This window comes from Bufo bufo, chromosome 4, assembly GCF_905171765.1.
Source record: "Bufo bufo chromosome 4, aBufBuf1.1, whole genome shotgun sequence".
Classification (NCBI taxonomy): domain Eukaryota; kingdom Metazoa; phylum Chordata; class Amphibia; order Anura; family Bufonidae; genus Bufo; species Bufo bufo.
In genome coordinates this window covers 65,787,991-65,809,560 of record NC_053392.1, presented here as the reverse complement: position 1 = coordinate 65,809,560, position 21,570 = coordinate 65,787,991, and the positions used below count along the sequence as shown (strand labels likewise).

At 44.8% G+C, this 21,570-nt stretch overlaps 1 protein-coding gene across 1 annotated transcript in view; it reads left to right on the top strand.

Moving 5' to 3' along the window:
- NBAS (NBAS subunit of NRZ tethering complex) overlaps window positions 1-21,570 on the top strand; it is a 708,772-nt gene that overhangs the window by 661,060 nt on the left and 26,142 nt on the right. The window contains exon 51 of the mRNA XM_040427340.1: window positions 14,173-14,301. Within this exon, the coding sequence (XP_040283274.1) occupies window positions 14,173-14,301 (129 nt within the window). The remainder of the gene's footprint in view (window positions 1-14,172; window positions 14,302-21,570) is intronic.

Sequence of the window (21,570 nt, the reverse complement as noted above, 5' to 3'; positions counted from 1 at the left end):
ACACTGCATGCATGGGCCTTTATTCTTACAGTAGAGAAGTACCGTATTTTTCGCAAAAGTGGGGGAAAAATAGCAGTGCGTCTTATGGGGTGAATGCTGCGACCGTCCGGTGAATAGGCTGAGAGGGAGGAGGGGCTGAGGGCCGGCATCTGTTTCTGTAATGGCAGCGGGGCCCGGTGCAGTCACTATTCTACTACACCGGGCCCCGCCCACTGTAGTATACGGTAATCATATCTAACTTGTGGGTATTGTTAAAGTATTCCAATCATCTTAAATCTAGTGCTGTACTACTTACTACTAACTTCTTGGCAGTCAGGAGGCCGGGTGGGCGCTCGTAGCGTAGCTCACTACGTCACGTGCCTGCTCCGCCCACTTTATGAATGAAGCAGGCATCGGGCCCCGCTGCCATTACAGAAACAGATGCCGGCCCCCATTCACTACACAGGGACACTGTTATGGGGGGGATCTGTGGATGACACATAAGATAAGATGCTATATATGTGTCATCCACAGATGCCCCATAACGGTGCCATCCACAGATGCCCCCATAACAGTGCCATCCACAGATGCCCCCATAACAGTGCCATCAACAGATCCCCCGTAATAGTGTCATCCACAGACCACCATTAGTTCAAAACCCACCAAAAGCACACCTTTTGGTTCAAAATATATTTTTCTTATTTTCCTCCTCAAAAACCTAGGTGCGTCTTATAGGGCGAAAAATACGGTAATTAATTAAAACTTTTTGTGAATTGGGACATTTAAACTTGCTTTTTTTTATTTTATTCCAATTTAAAGAGGACCTTTCACTAGAATAGAAAATCTAAACTAACTATACAGACATGGAGAGCGGCGCCCAGGGATCCCCCTGCACTTACTGTTATACCTGGGCGCCGCTCCGTTCTCCCGGTATAGGCTCCGGTATCTTCATATGTTCGGCTCCACCCAGTGGAGCCTGCCGACGTCTCCTTCTCCCATGCTGTAGCGCTGGCCAATCGCAGCGCTCAGCTCATAGCCTGAGAGTTTTTTTTTCTCTCAGTCTATGAGCTGAGCGCTGCGATTGGCCATGTCTTCGCACAAAAGTGTTCTTGAGTACATTACCCAGATGCAAGAAAGTATAGAGACAGTGTTACCTCTTGTTAGGGAGCATATGGAGGCAGCTCAGCAAGCACAAAGTCAGATCTATAATAGGCAGGCCCGGGTCCGGATATTTAACCCGGGTTATCAGGTTTTGGTTCTGGTACCGACCGTGGACAGTAAGTTCCTGGTTAGGTGGCAGGGGCCTTACGAGCTACTTGAGAAAGATAGGGAGACCTGTACTGAAGACAACCCTCGGCCCGGTTTTCTAGGGGAAGAGGTTACGGCCCCTCTGTCTGATGCAAGGGAAGCGGTTGCCACAATAAGAATTGCTGACAGCCTCACATCTAAACAGGCTCAGGAGGCCAGGGAGTTCTTTAGTCGGAACAGGGATGTGTTCTCGGACCTCCTTGGACGCACTTCCGCAATCCGGCATGACATTGTCACTGAGCCTCAGGCAAAAGTCCGGTCAAAGCCATACCGGGTACCCGAGGTTCGGCGACAAGTCATCTCGGAGGAAGTGCAGCTAATGCTGTGGCTAGAAGTCATCGAGGAGTCTAAAAGTGAGTGGGCCAGCCTTATAGTCTTAATACCCAAGCCGGATGGGACGTTACGGTTTTGTAACGATTTTTGTAAGCTGAACGAAATATCTAAATTCGATGCGTATCCCATGCCCCGGGTGGATGAGCTAATCGAGAAATTAGGACGAGCATGGTATTTTTCTGTTTTGGAGTGCACGAAAGGGTACTGGCAGGTGCGCTTAACGGAGGCTGCCAAAGAGAAAACTGCCTTCATCACACCTGAGGGGCTGTATCAGTGTAAAGTGTTACCCATTGGTCTGCATGGCTCCCCCCGCCACTTTTCAGCGTCTAATGGACATTGTGCTTCGTCCACATCGGCGATACGTACCGACTGGGAAAGTCACCTGCCCAAAGTACAGGCAGTAGTGGACTCCCTTCGGCTCATGCACACAAACTATTTTCTTTCCCTGTCCATTCCAGTTTTTTTTGCGGTCCGTATGGGGAACCAAAAATGAAAATTATTCAGTGTGCATTCTGTTTCTGTATGTCCGTTCCGCAAAAAAGTAGAACATGTCTTATTATTGTCCGCATTACGGACAAGGATAGGACTGTTCTATTAGGGGCCAGCTGTTCCGTTCCGCAAAATAAGGAATGCACACGAACGTCATCTGTATTTTTTGAAAATCTATTTTTGACGACCGCAAAATACATACGGTCGTGTGCATGAGCCCTAATCCACATGAGGGGCCCAGACATTGGTAGAGTCCTTATAGGGGTTGGATAACCCCTTTAATAAAGGTAGATGTGCCTCTCAGTTATAACTATTGTGTGTTGGGTTTTCTTTCCCGACTCGTTCTTCTTCCGCACTGTCTGTGTCATCTGGAAATTTCCTCCGCGCTGCTTCTCTTGCGGACTGCAGTCATATTCTATGTATGTAATGAATAGCAGCTTTGTTTATTTATGCATTTATCAGTATGTGTTTTCCTCCGGCATTGTGAATGCAATCATAATGTGATAGAATCTAGTTGCCAAATTATACCACCCCATGGAGTAACGGAAGTAAACATATTTACAAGGTATTATAGTAATAGCACTTCTTTCACCATGTAACACATCACTTTGTGAGTATTTTGTACTATTTTGCCATATTTCAGGTCAGCAGGGATGTGGGTTGAGAAAGGGGGGCTGACCTATGATCCTAGGAAGGGTGCTAAACGCCTCTCTGCGCTGTACTCTCCTATCTCCGAAAATCCCATAGAAATTAATGGAGCGACCGTGCACATATGCCACCGACCACATTCGTCATTTCAGGGAGGCTGCAGGGGGTACGGGGCCCCTATTCTCGTGATTGGTGGGCGTCCCAGCGTTAGGACCCCTACTGATCTAATAGTTTTCCTCTATCCTGTGGACAGCAGATAACTTGAAAAAAACCGGAATACCCCTTTAATCCCTCAGCTGGGCTCTGTACCAACCAGTACACCCTAGCAGCTATGTCAGAGGTACACATCCAGAAAATCACACAGATTGAGTCAGGGACCACCACCCATCCCAAATATAACGGGATATGGTGTTCTATAGTGAGATTTCGTTGAGGACAAGTTCACATCTGTGTTGGAGCCTCCCTTGTAGTCAGTGCAGCTCTGTTCGCGTTGGTTATGTGCCGCATCTGTGAAATCAAGGGAATGGATTTCTTGGAGGCCTGAAGACATAATGGACATCATTCCAGGTGATTGTCTTTGCTCGGATTTTCCCCTGTGTAAGGCCTTGTTCACATTTATGTTTTTCTCTGACATGTTCTGTCCGCATTTTCTGAGGACACACAGTCCCCATTGATTTTAATGTGTCTGTTCACATATCAGTAGTTTTTTACTGACCATGAGTTAGTGAAAAAAATCATGAAGACATGCACTTCTTTGGTCCGTGATGCGGACCAAATGCAGTCATTGAAGTTTTTGGGTCACAGCATTTGTGTTTGGTCCATTTTTCATTGAGCACTAGTAGGAGAAGCTCTGAATTTTTTTTTTCAGCCGAGCAATGTCCGTGGAATACCGATGACACATGGAGTGCAAAAAAACGACACCCGGACCAAACGCGGATTCTTCACGGACATCTTTATGGATGAAGCAAGGACGTATTTTTTCACAGATGTCAAATGGATACTGAAATGTAAACAAGGCCTACATCAGACTTCTGTACAGTGCATGCTTTGGACACCTCCCAGATAGCAAATCAAGAGCAGAAACTGAACCAGAAGGGGCTGATGAGAGATATGAGAGCAGAACTTAAAAGGACAAACACCCTGGTGTAATAAAAACACCATAAAAACTCATTTTAACTTAAAGGGAACCTGTCACCGGGATTTTGGGTATAGAGCTTAGGACATGGGCTGCTAGATGGCCGCTAGCACATCCGCAATACCCAGTCCCCATAGCTCTGTGTGCTTTTATTGTGTAAAAAAAACTATTTGATACATATGCAAATGAACCTGAGATGAGTCCTGTACGTGAGATAAGTCAGGGACGGGACTCCTCTCAGGTTAATTTGCATATGTATCAAATCGGGTTTTTTACACAATAAAAGCACACAGAGCTATGGGGACTGGGTATTGCGGATGTGCTAGTGGCCATCTAGCAACCCATGTCCTTAGCTCTATACCAAAAATCCCGGCGACAGGTTCCCTTTAAAGAGATTTCTCCAAGTTACTGTCCCTGTAACTGGTCTAAAATAAAAAAAAAGAATCAATACCTTTTTTTGCCTGCATTGTGCTCTTGTGTTCCCTGCTGCTGTTTGTTTTCCTGGCTGCAGTAACGTTCAGTGTGCATAGGTCACTGCACCAATTACTGGCCTCAGCAGAGATGTCCCGTATACTGCTGAGACCAGTGATTGGCAGCACTCCCTCCCTGAGGGGGGTGATTTGGACCAAAAATTGCTACAAAAGGAAGCACAATGGACTTTCTGTTTGAAGACGTGCGTCTGGATGGTCTAAATAACCATATATCATATGTTTGCTTCATTGAGTGACTTCTGGGTAGTTTGCGGCACTGACCTATGCCCAATGGGGTCAATTTAGCAAGGACTATATAGTGTCAACCTCTATCTCTTTTGCCAGGTATGGGCATTTTGTCTTGTAAGTGTATCCCGGCCAGACATTCTACAGTTTTCAAACCAGCACCTGGATGTGAATACTTTTGTAATTGCATGAAATTAAAAATTTTCCATAGCTATTGCGTTATTCAATAAAATGTATCTGTATAGCGCCACCTACTGTTATTTTTTTCTCATTTTTTTGACCCACTCACTGAGATGGCCGCACATGCTCAGTTTCATCCTTCAACTGCCTCCTGAGCTGTGATAGGAAGAGCTGAGACACGCCCCCTTAGCTTCAGCAGAAATGACACACACCCTGAGCTGTCAGCTTGATATAAATCTAGCAGAACAATGAATGGTAAGATCTCTGGATGCAGATGAGGTACAGGGCTGGTTCTAGCTTTGTTAGAAAGAGATTATCTTGTCCTATATGATATCTGATTTTCATTTTTTACATTAGTCATAGGATAGCGCCTTTAAAATCATTTATTGGAAGGATTGCTCTCCCACTCACATAAGAGCCCATCACTCTAGGAATAATATCAAGAGTGTCACGTGCCAGAGGCCCAAGACAGACCTCCGGAACGTCATGCGAACTGGACACAGGCAAAACAGACTAAGGACCCACAGAGAACCTTATTACAAGTGTAATAAAAGCACATGACAGTAAGCAGGTTAGGCAATAGTGGTAGAACTACCACAGAACCAATTGCACCAGCAGACCAGAGGCAAAACCCAGAGAGCCCCGTTCTTCACAGAGCCCCTGGTGGTGGGGATGAACTGGGCTGAGGGCTCACTGGTCGCACCTCCAGGAAGGTCCCGGTACACTTGGCCCCTACTTGCAAAAAAAAACACACTGGTGCAAGTACTAGCGGAACAGGCGACAGAACTGGAACCCAAGCAAACAGAGGACATGGAACAGACAACAAGACAAACTGGAACCAGCACAGAAGCAGATGCCTGGACCCCAAGCAGGATAGAAGCATGGTGGTCTCAGGCAGAGCTGCACATAGACTAGAGATACACACATACTAGAGATTCCCCATCCGGGAAAGCCAGGAACCCACTCACGAAGGCAAGACAAACACGGGATAGGAACAGAAGTAGAAAGGAACTACAGGCAGACGAGAACAGACAAGGATCCGAAGCAGTATGCACTGCCGGACAGGACATAGGACAGGATACAATCATAAGCAGTTTAGCACTGCAAGGCTATCAGATGCAGTAGAGCACTGCTAGGTTAACAAACAGGACAGGTACAGAAGAACAGACAACGCAATGACAACATCATAGAACAGATAACCACAACATCAGACAAAGCAGCAACAATGCATTACCAGGTGACACCACAAATAAGGGCAGATAGGAAAAAAACCTGGGTCAGCAGCAAGGGGCTACACCCAGTAAGAGCCACGGCCACAACAGACAGGAAGCATGGCGGCCCCAGGCAGAGCTGTTCACAGACTTCTGATAACTCCTCCGGGGAACCCAGACCCCCCCCTTCCAGAGGTTATGCGACTCACAGGGGAAATGTCTAGTTAACATGCTGGAAGACAGACGCCACATGCCAGACATGTAACGACAACTAGACATACAACAGACCCCGCACATAACCCACACCAAACATAGATACAAAGGAAGGTAAAGACATAGGGAACATAGGGGAGACATCATGGTGACATTGATGTCCAGCTAGGAGGCCCTCCCACTGGACAGATGGTATATGCAGGATAGGAGCAGCACTCCAGCTCACACAAAGGCTGAAGGCAACTGACCTCACGCTCACAACACAACATATAAAGAGCCAAGAGGTCACACCCTAGACACGCCTAAATCCACACCAGCCAGATAATTAACCCTCCGGCACCAGACAGGGAAGGACCCAGGGGAAAGGAGAACCCACCTACATGCTGCAACAATACGTTGCCGCAGGCAACAGCATGCACGGCAACCGTGTCACGGCGTACAAAACAGAGGCCATGACACAGATTAGGGGAAGTTAACCCCACCAGAACAGGAGTACCAGAACCACAAAACACACAGGCTGCAGTACAGGACGTTGCCCCTGGCAACCAGCATACACGGAGTACACCGAAGCCAGTACGCCAGAGCACAAACAACCCGTGTCACAGTGACGAACAGAAAAGCATCAATATTCAGACCCTGTTCACACGCAAGGCTGCAGCCAGCACACAGTCCCAAGCAAACAGCATACACAGGAGTCAGCCTGCAGCCAGTACGCGAGGGAACCTGCAGCCAGCCTACACGGCACCAGAGACATGAGCCACAGTGAGGCAGACTCGGGAATCCACAAACACAGGCCACAGTTCACACACTACACCGCAGCCAGCACGCAGTCCCAAACAACCAGCACACACCGGTGTCAGCCTGCAGCCAGTACGCGAGGGAGCCTGCAGCCAGCCTGCACGGCAACAGTGAGATGCGAACAAAGGGAGAACAACATTCACAGGCAGCAGTTCCACAAAACACCGCAGCCAGCACGCAGCCGCAAGCAACCAGCATACACAGGAGACAGCCTGCAGCCAGTACATAAGAGGGCATGCAACCAGCAAACACGGCCAGAACTGTCACAGTGAACCGCACCGTGACAAAGAGATTACCCTTTTATGTCTAGATATTCATACACCACATGGGAATTAGATTTCTCCAAGGGTGCCTGGACTTTTCTTCAAAGCAGATTAATTTGCCAAAGGCCGATTGCTCAGGAGAAGTAATAATTTCTCTTATAAGATAGAAAAAAATGTGATTGTGGTAGGTTGATTGCCAAGTGCATTAATGGAGGTGGCATCCTTCTACCGCTCCGAATGCCATACTATGGAGGATATAATTATAGCTTGTGAGGGTTTTAATGAACACTACCATGAAAGGGGACCTCCATCTCCCCTGCCTTTGTCTGGCTCCGACATTCAGCGTCTTGAAATCTCCACAGGCTGAGCGATTCATATTCGTTTAGGGTCGGCAGTTTTATTTCGAGAAGCTCAGATGTCACCGCAAGGAAAGCAATATATTTGTTTGGCTTTGGCCCAGCGATTCTTTTCTCCCCGTGATTTTTTTTTTTTCTTTAACAAAGCGCCACCACATTTGCCATCTCACTGAATTTCTATTTTTGTAGCCTCCTCTATAATTAAATAGCTGCAGTATTTCATTTTCCTCTTCACATCTCATTTGGTGATATCATTCATTGCAACTGTTATAAAGAGTCTGTCTATAGGTCTGTTTTGCACTTTAAGTGACTTTTCGAGCCGCCCAATTAAATACAGGAACTCGCTAGAGATCTAAGGGCTGATCGCGCTTTCTCCATCTTGCTCTATACACTCCTGTGCAGGTGCGGCGTGCAAATACTAAAAATATGGACAGTATCTTCTATTCAGATTTAAAGGGGGGCTCCATTAAAAAACAACTTCTAGTTGTAATTATTTATTACAGAGGTTCACCAGACTTTTAAAAAATCCACTCAACTTTTGCCCGGTTGTGGGAAGAGAGTTTGGTCAGTCTTTACCCCTCCATCGGGCCACTGATCTTTCTCCTTATTTCCCGACCGTATCTTTTCATGATGCCACCCTGAATCTACCTACACTAGGACGATCACTTTCTATACATTTCACTATACAGATCGTATAGATCGGGGGTGCACAATCTGTGGCCTGGAAGCCACAAGTGGCCCTTGATACTATGTTGTGCGGCCCCTAACCATCTGGTAACAGACATGTATGTCTCTGTCTTGTGGCTGCTCACATGTACTTTTCATGTATTTCTCCCATTTCATGTATTTCTCTCTTAATAAATGAACCCCGGTATGCCTAATTGAACAGTTCAAAAGGAGCCCCTTCGTACCACCAAACTGCATTAGCATCTGACAGGCCGATGCTAATCGGATCACAAAAGGCAATCTGCAGAAGGTTTATACAACCATCAGAACTAGTGGAGCCTAGGAGCCTATATTACCATTTACGTAAGACCGGCTGAGCACAGTAGGGGATGATTTCCTGGCAGTCTACAGTATTCATCTTAGACATACAATGGGACATCAGACATAACTTATAAAATTTATATATAATTGATAATACAAGATGGGCCGTTTACTGATCACCCCTCCGATCCAGTGCCGATGCTCCATCTTTTCCCCCAGGTTGCAGCCAGTGACTGCAGCAGCGGCATCCCGTATAACCTACCTCTACATTCCCTAGAACAGTGATGGCTAACCTCCGACACTCCAGCTGCGGAGTTCTGAGAACAGCCAAGCAAGTGTACATAACAGTCGTATTTTTTCCACAGCTGGAGTGCCGGAGGTTAGCCATCACTGCCCTAGGATGATCACTTTCTATATTACAATAGTAATGTTGGCATCTGTCGCTGATGTGCCCCAAGTACTTTTGACCCCTGCTTGAATATGGCTGCCATGGAAGAGAGTAGAGATAAAGGTCTCATACACATGGCCTCAGTGGTGTACAGCACAAGACCACTGAGGCCAGCGATTGGCTGCAGCAGTATATGTGGCATCAGCGCTGCAGCCCAGGGAAGAGGTAGGAGCAACATTGCAGGATCGGAGTCATTTTATTATTTTACTGGCCCCTCAGAAGATTATTATTATCAAATTTTAACTTCGAGAACCCCTTTAATTTCTGTTTTATCACACTTTACTACAATTTTCTTTGTTTTTGTATTGATACCAATTGCATTTACTTTTAATGTTGCCTCAGTCTCAATTGGAAGGTTGTGAAACTAGAAGCAATGTGTCCATATGACCCCCAGAATATTATACTATATGGCGATATAATAACCTGTCCTAACTTTGAACTACGAACCATCTCTCTCGTCTCTTCGGCGCTGCTCCTGCTGCCTATTATTTTGTCAGATTCCTCTCTATATGGTGTTCAATAATTTAAATTCACACCTGAAACTTTTCCAGCGAGGTAACTCTGTTCAAAAGGTTTTTGTATTTATCATCGTATCTGCTTGGCCTTGTAAGTGCCCTTCATTAATAACCTATTTAAATGCAGGCTGTGCATGCAGAAAAAGCTAATGGAATTAATTAGGTCCTTACAATGTGGAACTATTTTCAGAGTTTAATACTGGCAAATGAGCACTGAAGTGTCTCTGTATTAAAATTTCCATTTTCTTTTTTTTTCTTTCCACACCTTCGGTCCTTCGCATATGCTATTGTTTCAGTCTAAAATATTGCGTTGCTCTAAGGAAAACTAATTATCCCCTTACTATAATTTTCCGTATTCTAGATCAACATTGTATGTGGCAGGTGCTTAATTTCTTCTTGGTGTATGTTGTTAACTGCAGAGCATCGTAACATGAAGTGGTCCTAGACTTAAAGGGGTATTCCAGGATTTTACTATTGATGGCCTATCTTCAGGATAGGTCATTAATATCTGTTGGATAGGGATCAGCTGTTCTGCAGTAGTGTCAGTGCCAGAACTACACATCTCCATCCATTGTGTAGTGGACAAGGCTGGTTACTGCAGTGAATGGGAGCCCCACTGCAGTAACCAGCTCGGACTACTACACAATGGACAGAGCTCTGTATTTCCAGTACCAGAGCTACTGCAGGGGTGCGGGGTGTCGGATCTCAGCCAATAAGATATTAATGATCAATAATAAAATCCTAGAATGGCCTTTTAAAATACCAGTAACCAGGGGTGCATCTAGCATTTCTGCTGCCTGAGGCAAAAACTAAGATGACGCCCCCTTTCCCGCATGCCAAATTTTCAACCTAACCCCTTCCCTCCAACCTTAGTGTTAAAGTGCTACAAAACATACTGATTAATATAGTAATACAGTTGAATATGCAGAGCACTCATTTCCCAAGGCCTTTCCGCTGCCACCCACTTGTTCCTATCTGGTGCTGCCTGAGGCAATCGCCTCACCTCGCCTCATTGGTGGGGCACCCCTGCCAGTAACAAGCCAATAATACAATAGTTGTATCTGAGTTACCAAAACTAAGTAGCTGAGTTGAATTGTTGGAAACATTTTTCAGAAGTTTCATAAAATATCAATGACCATGGATGGTGAGCTGGTGGACATGTTGCCTTGTTTTCAAAACCCAAACAGCTTTACAAGGGTCCCTCAGCCAAGACTGGACTGGAAAATAATGGCAGTTACAGTCAAATAGGTCCATTGTTATCAGATAGGAAAAGATATCCAAAGAATCCTGGTTTTCATAATAAATGTAAACAATGACCCTAGTGTGAACAGAGCCTAGCACTTTGGAGGTTACAGCACCAGTGTCACTAGCTTGCACTCTGCATCCATTCATATTTCGAACTAAGTCTAAAAACAATCCTAAAGGTGGCCACATTAGTTCAATGTTGTCCAGACCCACTGACTTTCGCAGACCAGCCAAACATCTGCCTGGGTGTTCTAAATCCCTCCTCACGAGAGAAAACGGTTTTCACCAGCTACTGAATTCTGGACCAGTAATTGTCCACCATATACATTTCTCTTCAGTAGTCAAACGGTTAAAATGCTCCAAGAAAAGCCTATGGACTCTTTAGATTATACAAGGACCAAACTTAGTGAAGTTATGGACTTTAATGTAAAAGGTACAGGGCTCACAAAAGCTACAAAATAAGAGAGAAATTTTTAAAAAAGTAATAAATAACATAAAGACCTCAAAGACTTAAATTAGATATATATTGACTGAACTCTCTGATTTCTTCAGGACTGGCTGACCATCTAATATGGGTGGCCACCTCTTACCTGACGACGGAGGGGGAGAAGGGATGGGCTGTTGGATTTCAACCTTTCGTTCTTGGTTAGTTAAAGGGGTTGGCTAGTTTCCAGTGCTGATGACCTATCCTCAGGATAGGTCATCAATATCAGATCGGCGTGGGTCCGACTCCCAGCACCCCCGCCGATCAGCTGTTTGCAAAGAAAGCATCAATATTGGAAACTGGACAACACCTTTGACCTTTCACCAGAGATTTCTGGCCGTGTCTTACTCCCCTCTCCCTCTTCATAACTCATGCCTTCTTGGCCAAGCCATTCTGGCATGGGCATGAAGAGTAGGTGCTGACAAATACAGTCAGGTCCATAAATATTGGGACATCGACAAAATGCTAACATTTTTGGCTCTATACACCACCACATTGGATTTGAAATGAAACGAACAAGATGTGCTTTAACTGCAGACTGTCAGCTTTAATTTGAGGGTATTTACATCCAAATCAGGTGAACGGTGTAGGAATTACAACTGTTTGCATATGTGCTTCCCACTTGTTAAGGGGCCATAAGTAATAGGACAATTGGCTTCTCACCTGTTCTATGGCCAGGTGTGTATTATTCCCTCATTATCCCAATCACAATGTGCAGATAAAAGGTCCAGAGTTCATTTCAAGTGTGCTATTTGAATTTGGAATCTGTTGCTGTCAACTCTCAAGATGATATCCAAAAAGCTGTCACTATCAGTGAAGCAAGCCATCATTAGGCTGAAAAAACAAAACAAACCCATCAGAGAGAGCAAAAACATTAGGCGTGGCCAAAACAACTGTTTGGAACATTCTTAAAAAGAAGGAACGCATCGGTGAGCTCAGCAACACCAAAAGACCCGGAAGACCACAGAAAACAACTGTGGTGGATGACTGAAGAATTATTTCCCTGGTGAGGAAAATACCCTTCACAACAGTTGGCCAGATCAAGAACCAGGAGGTAGGTGTATGTGTGTCAAAGTCAACAATCAAGAGAAGATTTCACCAGAGTGAATACAGAGGGTTCACCACAAGATGTAAACCATTGGTGAGCCTCAAAAACAGGAAGGCCAGATTAAAGTTTGCCAAACGACATCTAAAAAAGTCTTCACAGTTCTGGAACAACATCCTATGGACAGATGAGACCAAGATCAACTTGTACCAGAGTGATGGGAAGAGAAGAGTATGGAGAAGGAAAGGAACTGCTCATGATCCTAAGCATACCACCTCATCAGTGAAGCATGGTGGTCGTAGTGTCATGGCGTGGGCCTGTTTGGCTGCCAATGGAACTGCTTCTCTTGTATTTATTGATGATGTGACTGCTGACAAAAGCAGCAGGATGAATTCTGAAGTATTTCGGCCAATATTATCTGCTCATATTCAGCCAAATGCTTCAGAACTCATTGGATGGCGCTTCACAGTGCAGATGGACAATGACCCAAAGCATACTGCAAAAGCAACCAAAGAGCTTTTTAAGGGAAAGAAGTGGAATGTTATGCAATGGCCAAGTCAATCACCTGACCTGAATCCGATTGAGCATGCATTTCACTTGCTGAAGACAAAACTGAAGGGAAAATGCCCCAAGAACAAGCAGGAACTGAAGACAGTTGCAGTAGAGGCCTGGCAGAGCATCACCAGGGATGAAACCCAGCGTCTGGTGATGTCTATGCGTTCCAGACTTCAGGCTGTAATTGACTGCAAAGGATTTGCAACCAAGTATTAAAAAGTGAAAGTTTGATTTATGATTATTATTATTATGTCCCATTACTTTTGGTCCTGTAACAAGTGGGAGGCACATATGCAAACTGTTGTAATTCCTACACCGTTCACCTGATTTGGATGTAAATACCCTCAAATTAAAGCTGACAGTCTGCAGTTAAAGCACATCTTGTTCGTTTCATTTCAAATCCATTGTGGTGGTGTATAGAGCCAAAAATGTTAGAATTGTATCGATGGTCCCAATATTTATGGACCTGACTGTAGCTGTTTGCCAAACAAGCATTAGGCCAACAGTTATCTGACCTGTTTGGCCATTTTTTTTTTTGTTGCTTTTCGGTCTTTAGGTAGAGCATTATGCATATTGGTCCACCACCAATCCATTCACTTCTATGAGACTGATGTAGACAGCACCCATCAGTACAATAGAAGTGCATGGAGCGGTGGACCAAGCCATCCATAGAGGAGAATCAGGAACCCACCATTCTCAGGATCACTGGGCGGGGCAGTGGTCAGACCACCAGCAATCCAGCATTTATCACCTCACCTAGCCTGTGGATTGGTGATAAATATGGTTCGGGGAATAGCCCAGTTGAAGATCATGGTGAGATGCTTTGGTCGCTGACCGAATCCAGCAAATCTAGAAGTACAACTAAAATTCCTGTTCACACTGCCCAATCTCCTTGCACAAAAAAAATGTACCATGACATGTATTTTTTCTTTTATAATGTATGTTACATGTTGTGTACTTGTATTTTACGTATTATATTATGTTTCTGCTTTTTAAAGACCTGAGTGCAGATAACCTTTATGCCCTGTCTGTAACCACAGCCGTATTGATATTTCCAGCACTGCTCTCCTTAGAAGTGCTCCTCTCATTTAACCTCATTGTTTGATCTTGGTTTTTTCGAACGATCAATGCAGATTTTCTTGTTTTTTCCTGTTTGAAATAAGATGAAATAAAAGCAACACAAATGTAGCATCTATAAAGTGAAGAATGGAGGCCATTTCTCCGGCTGTACACATAATGCACGCTGTCACTCTTTTTCTTGCAGTGTATTGATGCGATCTGCTCGCTCTTGTTAGAGCACGACATGCTGCTGACATCACTGAAGTTATTTATCGAGAGCGGCGATCCCAATCTTCATTCAAAGGCGCTGAAGCTCTTAACTGCAGTTACAAAGGTACGAGACGCCGAGCAGCGGGCACATCCTAATGCAAAGTTAAAGAGGGATCTCTTAATAAGCAGATAAGCTGTATCATGTCCATACTGTGAGTACCACATGTATGGACGTAAAGAGATGGATGCATGAGATAGACATTGGTGCAATATAGAGATGAGGAAGACATTTGTCCAACGTGTACAGCCAGCTTAAATGAAGTCTGTCAGCTCCAAAATCACCTTCTTCCTAAACATACCTCCATGTAGGGTAGGTGCCCAGAAGCCTAAACATACCTGTATTATGATAATGCTGTCCAGTAATCCTGAGATAGCTTTCATCTCATTTGTCTGAAAAAGATGTTTTAGGTGCACTAAACATCTGTACGGTGCACCATCACTCCATTAAATGTCACCCAGCCTCTCCATTGGAAATCCTTGTCTTGCCCTGTGTCATTGATTCTGGTTCCAGGAGCGATGGAATGGTCAAGAGAGGTTGTGCAGCCAGCACTTCCTCAGGATAGGTCATCAATATCTGATCGGTGGGAGTCCGACTCCGCAACCCCGCCAATCATCTGTGAGCGCGAACACTGCTTCCTCGTCAAGATTAAATTGTGTGCAGTCTCGACGGCGCAGTGTAATTACAAGGGCTTGTTCCATTCACAGGTTTTTATCAAACATTTTGTACAGTTGGGCTTCTGCAGCTTGTAGGCTTCACAGTTTATAGCAGCTGCAGGAAACCGTTCTGTGATAAATCTGTCTGACAGCTCGTTCTCCAGGCCCTCTCTGACCTCTCCTGATTGATCATGTAAACTGATTTATTCCCAAATCAAAGTTGAACTTTGATTTTGCCATAAACGAGCGTAGAGGTTTGTTCAGGAGTATTCAGAGAGGGAGCTGGAGACCGAGCCGTCTGATAGACCATTGATAGACCTCTCTACCCTTAGGAGTAAATATTCTGTAAGACCATCCAATAATCCAAAAGATGTGATCATTCAGCACCCATTAGATCTGATTAAAAAGATTTCTGCTACCCAGTATGAAACCACCACCTAAATATCTTGGAGTGCTGCCTATTTCTTTTCTTTCTATTGCTGGGACTGTGGGTCGGTGCCCTCACACCTGCACCTGCTCGCTGAACATACCGCTGCTTTTTTTTGTCCACATATAAGTGTAGGTATTTAGTTTTTTCCGGGGACGATCTAGCGAGCTGAAGTTCTCAGATTTCATGGCCTACACTTCAGGTTCCTTTGAATGTCCTGACGTCACGTAGGCGCTATCTGACTCATTAGCTTTCATTTACAGTAATAATTGCACGCATTCAGAACACATTTGCACCGTGATTGAAGGCACCTGCATCTCAGTCTCTTTTAGATCTGTATTTGGCTCTTTGCAATCAGTCTGAAATATTCTCTTTCCAGAGCCTGCATTGTTTAGCTGTCAAGTGAAGATTTTCTCCTGCGTTCTGAGCATGCTAGACCTGGTGAATCAGGAGCAAGACGCGAACATAAAAAATTCTTATTTGTATGAAATGTTCTTTCTATCTTCCCATTTTTACTATTTCACATTGCATCACAAAACCGTTGCAATGAAAAAGCATTTTTTTGTCGCATTTTTGGGCACAAAGTCCCTTTTTTCTAGTGAAAAGGCGTCCGTTTTTTTTTTGTTTTTTTACTATTAATGACCTATCCTCCTGGCACCCCCGCCGATCAGCTGTATGAAGAGAAGGCAGTGTTCGTATGAGCGCCGCCTTTTCTGCTGCGTTCTGCAGGTGTAATTACAACTATGGCGTCCCCAATCACTTCCATGGGCCGGCTTGATGCTTCCATCTCAGTGAGCAGGACAGAGAAATTAGAAAAAGAGCAAACAGCAGGTGGCGCTGTACAGATAGAGTTCATTGAATAACTCTGCTATAATACATTTTTAATTACATGCGTTTAGAAAAGCATTCAGGTCCAGATGCTGGTTTAAAAAATGTTGAATATTCCTCGTGCTTAAAGGAAGAAATGCGTGTTTTTTTGGCAGGACTTGTTCTCAAATTTATGGGAAGTCTATAGTGAGGGTCGTAATTTCAGCCCTTGTCGATGGGAAGGCCTGTGCTCACTAATGAGTCACTAATTCCCTGCCTTTCTGAGGAGAGTGGCAATATCCCTCTAATCAGAAAGTCAGGCTTTTAAATTATCTCCTTTTATAGATTGTCTCCAGGGGTCTGTGTTCCAGGGATTTTCAGTTTTTAATTAAGAATCGGTGGGAGGTTTCTGACCTCCAGTCTGGCAACTGTTAAAATTTAGCGGCCCACTGTTCAGCTGATTACCCATGTCTGTGAAGAGCATCTCCCCATACTATGAGGAGCAGATAAGCAATTATGATGTGAAGAAGTTCCTTTCATATTCGGGCTCATACACACGGCAGAGCCTACAGGGTGGTACATGGGGTCCCAATGGTTCTGCAGTACAGAGCCATAACTTTGCCATGTGCTGCTACATGGTGCCACCATACTGCCCTGTACGGAGGGATTCTACCCAACCAGTAATACGACTGGGCAAGAATATCTCCATAAGGATATGTGGTCCGCAAAGTATGGACGCGGTCCATGTGCCATCCGCAATTTTTTTTTTTTTTTGTGGACTCATTGACTTCAATTGGTCCATGGTCTGCGTTCTGCGGACATATTCTCTCTTTTTGCGGAACTGACATACGGATGTCCTATACTTGGCCGCAAAATGCAGACCGCGGACCCATTGAAGTCAATAAGTCTGCAAAAAAATGTACGGTATCCGTAGTTTGCAGATATGCAATTTGCTGACCGCAAAAAACATACGGCGGTGTGCATGAGGCCCCGTCTAGTATCCAGTGGTTTCTACAGAACTTTGTACGGCACTGTAATACGCCTGTGTGCATGAGACCTTCCAACTTTGTGTAGATCACCACCGATTTGCCCCAAGATCCACAGCAGTAATAGTCCAGCCCCTCAAGGTGTCTTCACATGGGGCAATTTTCCTACCGAAATCTCTACAACTATAAATGGGTTCCATACATCAGAAATGGATTTCCGCAAATCCCATTGAAATGAATGGCGCAGTCGCAGAAATTTCAGTTTTGTGTAAAGCTACGCTAGTCATGGGCTAGCTGAGCAAGCGGAAATGGTGAACATCGGAAGGAATTTATAGGCAAGCGCGCGCAGAACATGAATAAGCTTTACCTCGCCCGACTACCCTTTAATATTCTGCTCAGGAATATTGCACCTAAAAGAAATGAAATCATCCGCACCGCTCCTTGTCCTTTTTAATGGGATCGTGTAGCTCGGTATCTCAGACCTGTGAAGTCTATTACAACGGACTTTGCTATTAACAGGGCAGTTTATTTGGTCTTGTAAAGTGTATATGGGAGATGCTGCCGTGATCAGTGAGTAATTTGTATGGACTGAGTAAGCAGAGCCATGATTCAGAAGAAATTCTGCATTTTGTGGGGTCTCCTGGCTCCGAGATGTAAAGGCTCAGCTTCGGCTCCAGAGCCTGTGCCGTGAAGCCAGCGGTATTTCTCGTTGTGCTGATATACTGCGTCCGCCTGCGTCCCCTCTCATTTATCCTGCTTTTAAGAACCATGTTTTAAACGTCCGTCGACTGAAGAAGATTTAAAATATAGACAGCTTGGCCGAGGAAGACGAGACTCCGTTTATTTCATCTGCCCCCGTTTGTATCCTGCTGCCAAGAAGCTGCTTGTGTTTTGCTTTTCAAATCACAAAGAAGCAGCTTTGCCCATAAGTAGAGATGTAGCAGAGCTGAGTGTAGCAGTGGGGGCAGTTTTTCATGTCACTGCAGGTACCAAGACACAAAAAGAAAAACAACTAAATAATGCACCAAGAAGGAGTTGTTGGAATGAAACTTTCCATGTGTGACTGTAATGATTACAATATTGCAGAGAAAGACAACATTTATTGGGGAAAACTGATCCCATTTGATCCTGCTGGTGTAATGGACCGTGCCAATCGTAGGGTTAACAGCCAAGATCTGATCGTCCCCCGGCGCTAGACATAGAGTAGTTGCCTGCTGTAAGAAGCCGAGCTTGTTCTTAGAGCAGAAGAGCCTCAGCAGCCCCGAACCTGTCCTGGACGATGTCAAAAGGCATCCCTACAGACTGAGGACCTGTAATGCTGTTAAAGGGTTAATAGTGATTTTCTAATAGTAAATTCTTTTTTTAAAATCCGTCCTTGAGTATTGCAGTTTTGTACAGGTCACCGAACCCTCACAATAATCTGGCACTTCCTAATTTTTAAAGATCACCAATTACTTTTCAGCTTTTGCTATGCGTCTTGGTTTCAGGGGCAGCATATGAACTTAAAAGGAAGGAAATCCAGCACCTCGTTTTCGTGCTTGACGGTGTTTATTCCACAAACCAAATGTACAGCGGTAAAAGAATCCTCAAGATACAAGCCCCAATGCGGTCTACGCGTTTCGAACCAGATGGTTCTTAATCATGACCTTCCGAAGGTTTGTGGAATAAACACCGTCAAGCACGAAAACGAGGTGCTGGATTTCCTTCCTTTTAAGTTGATATGTTTGGGTCTCTCCAATCCGTGCACTCCTCAAATTGCTGATGCAGGTGAGCTGGACTTTTAGTATTATTTTTCAGGGGGATTTCGTGCTGAAATCCAACATGACAAGAAAGCAAAGAGCCATCAGTCAAACGCTGAGTGATGAGAAAGGGGGGGCGGCGAGCTTGACTTCAAGACCCTAATTTACCGGCCGCCTGGGGGGTCAATAAAAGTATATTTTTTCAGGGATTAAACGCATCAGACGGCAAAGACAAAAGCAACTTTAGAAATGAGATGAAGACATCGGTAAGGTAATGCCGGTGGTTTAATGTGTGTCTTGTAGGTGACAGGTTCCCTTTAAACAGAGGTTCTGGTGGCTTTCCACCATCTTTCTAAAAGTGGAACCTTTCCGATCGGGTATTCTGATTCGCTGCCGGATCACTCCACCACCAGAACAGGGAACGCAGATGTGAAACTAGCCTAAGGCTACTTTCACTCTTGCGTTGTTATTTCCGGTATTGAGATCCGGCAGAGGATCTCAATACCGGAATTAAACGGATACGTTTTAATTTTGCGTCTGTTCTGTTAGGATGCGATTCTGTGAAATCAAAAGAAAGAAAGGGATCCGTCACTAAATGCATTGAAAGTCAATGGGTAGCGGATCAGGATTTTTAGGCTCCTAAAAAAAACGGATCCGTCACCATTGACTTAGGGCTCATGCACACTGCCGTTGTGCAATTAGCGGTCCCCAATGCATGGGCAACATCCATGCGGCGGCCGGGACGGATCGAGACCCATTCAACTTGAATGGGTCCATGATCCGTCCGCACCGTAAAAAAATTTAACATGTTCTATTTTTTTTGCGGTGCAGAGACGCGGACAGAAACACTACGGAAGCACTCCGTACTGGTTCCGTGCCTCTGTTCCGCACCGCAGCTCCGGATTGCGGACCCATTCAAGTGAATGAGTCCGCATCCGTGATGCGGGGAGCACATGGCCGGTGCACGCATATTGCAGACCCGCTGTTTGCGGGCTGCAATACGGCCATGTGCATGAGGCCTTAGTGTCCATTCACACATCAGTATTTTTCTTTTGCAGATTTCCGTTCCGTTTTTTGCGGATCCGTGTTTCTGCAAAAACCTTCTGTTTTTACCAATTGTACATGCGCATCTGTTCCGTTTTTCCGCAAAAAAAAGGATAGGAGGAATATATGTTGCTAGGGTACTAAAAGTATATTTTTTTCCTGGAAACGGATCCACAATTGCGGATGACATATTGATGCATTCAGTATGTCATCCGCATTTTCACTGACCCATTGACTACAATGTGACCACAGACCACATTTTGCGGACAATAGTAGGATAAGCTCTATTTTTTTGCGGATCCACATAACAGAACGGAACAACGGATGCGGACGGCACACTGAGTGCTGTCTGCATTATTTGCGAAGCCATTGAAACGAATGGGTCCTCATTTCGTTCCGCAAATTTGCAGAATGGGTGTGGATTACAAAACACTGACGTGTGAATGGACCCTTGCATTGTTTTTAGTGCCAGATCCCTTTTTTTTTGTTTTTATGACCGCACGTAAAACCGCAGCTTGCAGCGGTTTTGTGTCTGGTCACAAAACGGAATGCTGCTGGAACAGAAGACGTCCTAATGCATCCTGAACGGATCTCTTTCCATTCAGAACGCAGGAGGACTAAATGGAAAGGTTTTTTTTTCCCGATATTGAGGTCCTAAACTCTATACCGGAAAATAACAATGCAAGTGTGAAAATAGCCTAAAATGTCTGCCCCCAAAGAGGTGATACAGCCCCTCTATTGCCTCCACATCCTAGGGACGCTGGTGGTAAGTCTTCCCAGGTGGCTGTATGCAAAGCTTTGGGGGCTTTATACTTCTTATCAAAATCCATTTATTTAGAAGATCAGCAAAGGTACGGAATTTGTGCTCCTCAAACCCAGTACAGAGTCGATCTGTGTTTATTTCAAGCAGAAAGGGAGCAACTCGCAGCAGGCAGAGGAAATCATAGACTATTGATTTAGTGACACCGTGCTAGCGCAGCTCACGCCATGGCCGTGTGTGGAATGGCGTGCCGCTTGCTGATACCATGTATTATTTAGCCATTTGTTAGGGGCTGCTGACATTTTTATGGATGTTTATAGTTAAAAAGGATGGTGTGGAATTGCTGATCCCGAGGATTGTGCCTCCTCTTTCATTCCGGCAGAAATGGTTTCGGAAGGCTCTCTCAGATATTAATGCAATGCGCCTTTCATGTGAATAGGCTGGCACACACTCACGCGCAGAACGGCCTTTGTTTTCTCCCAATTGCTGTACCTATTTTCCTTCTGACTGTAGAGCCATTCAGCAAAATCAGAAGTAGTCCTAGAAGAACGAGCATCGGGGCGATAACTGTGGAGGCCGCTTCATTAGCTTGTATTGTGTTCTACCAGTAACTATCTGTCTGGTACATATTTAAGAAATAGGTTTTGTATTTCTGGCTGCAATTATGAAATATTTATCCCAAAATGTCCACTACTAAGATGACCTTGCCTATACTGCCGACGTAAGTCACACTTTGTTGGCTGGGTTCATTTTATAGCACCTATAGCGGAAACAAGGTATACGGCCTCAAGACGGTAAATTACATTTCTGAGGTTTCCATATGGTACTGGACTTATAGTATGGTGTATGTGTAAACTGTAAGTACATATACCTCCATATGAGTCCCGTACATCATCCAGTAGGACCATTTGGGGTC